We start from the raw sequence: 3,262 nt of genomic DNA on the forward strand, positions 1-3,262 counted from the left end.
AAAATAGGATATAAGCCCACAGCCCATAATATATGATCATTCCAGTTGGAATATTATTGAAAGCTATAATATATACCGTTTCACTGACTAGTTTATCAACATGATTGAAATATACACCATATAGTTTGTCAACATGATCGAAATATACACCATATAGTGTCTATGTTGTATATAGGTATGTATAATATATGTATATTTTGTATAAAGCATACATAATCTATATATTTTGTACATACTTTGTAAACTAGATGGTTGAATGATTTAGGCGCGCAAATATAAATATTGTTATAATACTTTTATTAGTATAACATATATATGCCACATAGACATATAAAAGTATCCGAAGATTTTAAGTTGAATGCTCAGATTAACTCGCAACCTCAGGATTGGAAGTAGAAAGTGTTTACCATCCGAGCAACCTCCTCTTGTCAACTAATTCGTCAATGATATTATGATTGAGAAGCTTATTGATAAAAGACAAAATTTTTCACAAGATGAAATAATTCCTTATTCATCAATCTGACATTTGCTGTGGGTAAAAAAAACAAAACAATCTATCTAAGTTTTGAGCTATATTTCATAGCTTACATTTTGAATAAAATTTGAGAAAATTAGGAACTTTTCCAAACAGTTTGTCTTAAACTTTTGTTCAAGGCTTGTAGGGTGCAAAAACAACCACTGAATTATGTCCTCCGAATCCGAACGAGTTGGAGATACCTGCAAAAAAAAAGATGAAATGAGGGTACTGTGATTATCTATGTTTCTCAGACTCTCCAAAAATGTTGTTACGCTCTCTGTCGGATCCTCCAACAATGCATTTTTGAAAAGTTGGAACAACATTCTATCTGTCTATAAGTGATCTGCCTTTCATTTCTTCTCATTCTTTCACTGTTTTATGGGTACTTTATTACTACTCCCTTTGCTTTAATTTGTTTGTCTGATTTTAACTTGATACGGAGTTCAAGAAAGCAAATAAGACTTTTGAATCTTGTGGTCATAAACTAAAGATATGTAGAGTGTACAAAAATGCTCATGCAATGGAGAAAGTACTATTAGCTAACTTTGTCAAGTGAGAACTGTGCATTAGGATTCAGGATAAGCAGACATACCAACATTCACTTCATGTTGTTTCTTCACATTTGGAACGGTGTCAATCGTGACCTGGGGTTCTAATTCCTGTACACGAAGAAGAGTGAAATAAGTCTCGGAATGGTTAAAGAACAGTTGAGATAGAACGTGTTAAAACAGAGAAGTTAGTGAGTAGTACATATTGATTGATGGTTGGATGAAGCCATCCTGTTTTGATTGCCTTGATGGTTGCAATGGCTTCAATTCCACCAGCAGCCCCAAGTCCATGACCGATAATCGACTAATAAGTAACAACAGAAAACATAACTTGATTCAGCAGTTAAGTACTCGTTGCCATTCAAATATACGAATCAAATGAGCTTCAAATAACAGCATAAACCAGCTAACGATAGTATATAGGTCTTGTAAGAAGAACAGATTGTTTTGTTTTTGTTCTAGTTTGAAATGAATTTCGAGTCTATTGGTAGAATAGACTAACATTTATATGATAGTTATGTAGTTAGTCATCGTAAGGAAGATAAACGTTGTTTTCACCTTTGTCCCGTTCATTTTGATTTCCGAGGTATCTTTGAAGACCTTCTTGATGGCATTGACCTCAGCCAAATCTCCAGCAAGAGTTGATGTTGCATGAGCATTTATATAGTTCACCTATTCAGAGTTAATATAACAATATATATTATAACAGTATATACATAGTTTATGACATTTTCGATCTGAAAATGAACGAACAGTGTTACCTCTTCTGGAGAAATTCTGGCATCTAACAAACCCTTAGTAATGCAAGACGAAACTCCAAGTCCATCAGGGCGAGGATCGGTCATGTGATGAGCATCACAAGTAACTGCTCCTCCCAAGTACTCTGCGATGATATTAGCACCTCTTTTCAACGCGTGCTCCAAACTTTCCATGACCTGTTTGTGTGGAAATAACTCAGTCAAGTCACTAACCGATGATATTGAACAAATGACATAAGATAAGAGCCAAAGCAAAAGAAAAAGTAGTCGAATTGATCTGTATACCAGGATACCAGAGCCTTCACCAACGACAAATCCATCACGATTCGTGTCCCATGGCCTTGAAGCCTTTTCATAATCATCATTTCTTTGAGACAAGGCCCGACAAGCTATGAAGCCACCAACAGTAGCAGCTGTAACCCCAGCTTCCGTGCCACCTGCTACCATAATATCTGCATCACCCCTTCTTATATGATTTGCAGCGGCACACAAGCTGTGATTGGCAGTTGCACAAGCCGTTGAAATGGAGTAATTCGGTCCCATTAGTCCGGTTTCTATAGCCAACAATGCTGATCCCATGTTGGTGATTGAGTAAGGAATGAAAAATGGACTTATTTTCTTGTATCCTCTTTGCAACAACGTTTCCACCCCGTCACTGAAAACCTTTAAACCTCCCATCCCCGACCCAACCAAGACACCGATCCTCGTTTTGTCCATCTGCAACACACAAATTCAAGTCACATTTTATGCTTTTGATCATTTACAGCTCAAATTTTTCTTACTACCAATAAATAAACTCACAGTTTCAAGAACTTGTCGGCCAAGGTTAGCATCGTCAAGGGCTCTCTTTCCAGCAACGAGACAGTATCTCCAGCAGTTATCTAAACGACGATCATTCTTTCCATCTATGTAACCTTCGGAAGAGAAATCACGAATCTGTCCCGCGAACCTAACTGAGTAATTTGAGGCATCAAAAGAGTCTATTAAACTGATTCCACTCTGTCCTTCAAGAAGTTTGTTGTAAAAATTGTCGATATCACTTCCAAAGACTGAAACAAGTCCCATTCCGGTTATGACAACCCTTTTCTTCGGGTCCGTCTCTCTCTTGGGAGCTGAAACAGCTGGAGAAGCCATGGCTCTGATTCTTCCACATTTTACAGCTATGATAAAACATCTCAGTAGATTAGAATCATTCGCGATAAAATCACAAAACATTGGAACAAACCAAACTTTGCCACAATGTTTATTCTCATGATAAAACGGAAAACTAAGGAGTTAGAAGCACAACACTATGATAATAAGAAAAATCCAACATCAACACAAAGGGTGTGTTCGACAAGTAGAAGTAGAGGAAACAAGTTTTACAAGTGACGTTCTACACTGTTGTGTCCTCCCCACCCTCCAACACACCTCATCTTCACCCCACCCCACCCCCGTAG

At 37.3% G+C, this 3,262-nt stretch overlaps 1 protein-coding gene across 1 annotated transcript in view; it reads right to left on the bottom strand.

Annotated features, from left to right (window-relative positions):
- Window positions 1-449: 449 nt before the first annotated feature.
- LOC102605602 (3-oxoacyl-[acyl-carrier-protein] synthase I, chloroplastic-like) overlaps window positions 450-3,262 on the bottom strand; it is a 4,682-nt gene continuing 1,869 nt past the window's right edge. The window contains exons 2-8 of the mRNA XM_006343767.2: window positions 2,625-2,983; window positions 2,109-2,540; window positions 1,827-2,000; window positions 1,624-1,737; window positions 1,268-1,369; window positions 1,110-1,176; window positions 450-717 (exon numbers count right to left, since the gene is read on the bottom strand). Of these exons, the coding sequence (XP_006343829.1) occupies window positions 650-717; window positions 1,110-1,176; window positions 1,268-1,369; window positions 1,624-1,737; window positions 1,827-2,000; window positions 2,109-2,540; window positions 2,625-2,983 (1,316 nt within the window). The 3' untranslated portion in view covers window positions 450-649. The remainder of the gene's footprint in view (window positions 718-1,109; window positions 1,177-1,267; window positions 1,370-1,623; window positions 1,738-1,826; window positions 2,001-2,108; window positions 2,541-2,624; window positions 2,984-3,262) is intronic.

This window comes from Solanum tuberosum, unplaced genomic scaffold, assembly GCF_000226075.1.
Source record: "Solanum tuberosum cultivar DM 1-3 516 R44 unplaced genomic scaffold, SolTub_3.0 scf00048, whole genome shotgun sequence".
Lineage (NCBI taxonomy): Eukaryota > Viridiplantae > Streptophyta > Magnoliopsida > Solanales > Solanaceae > Solanum > Solanum tuberosum.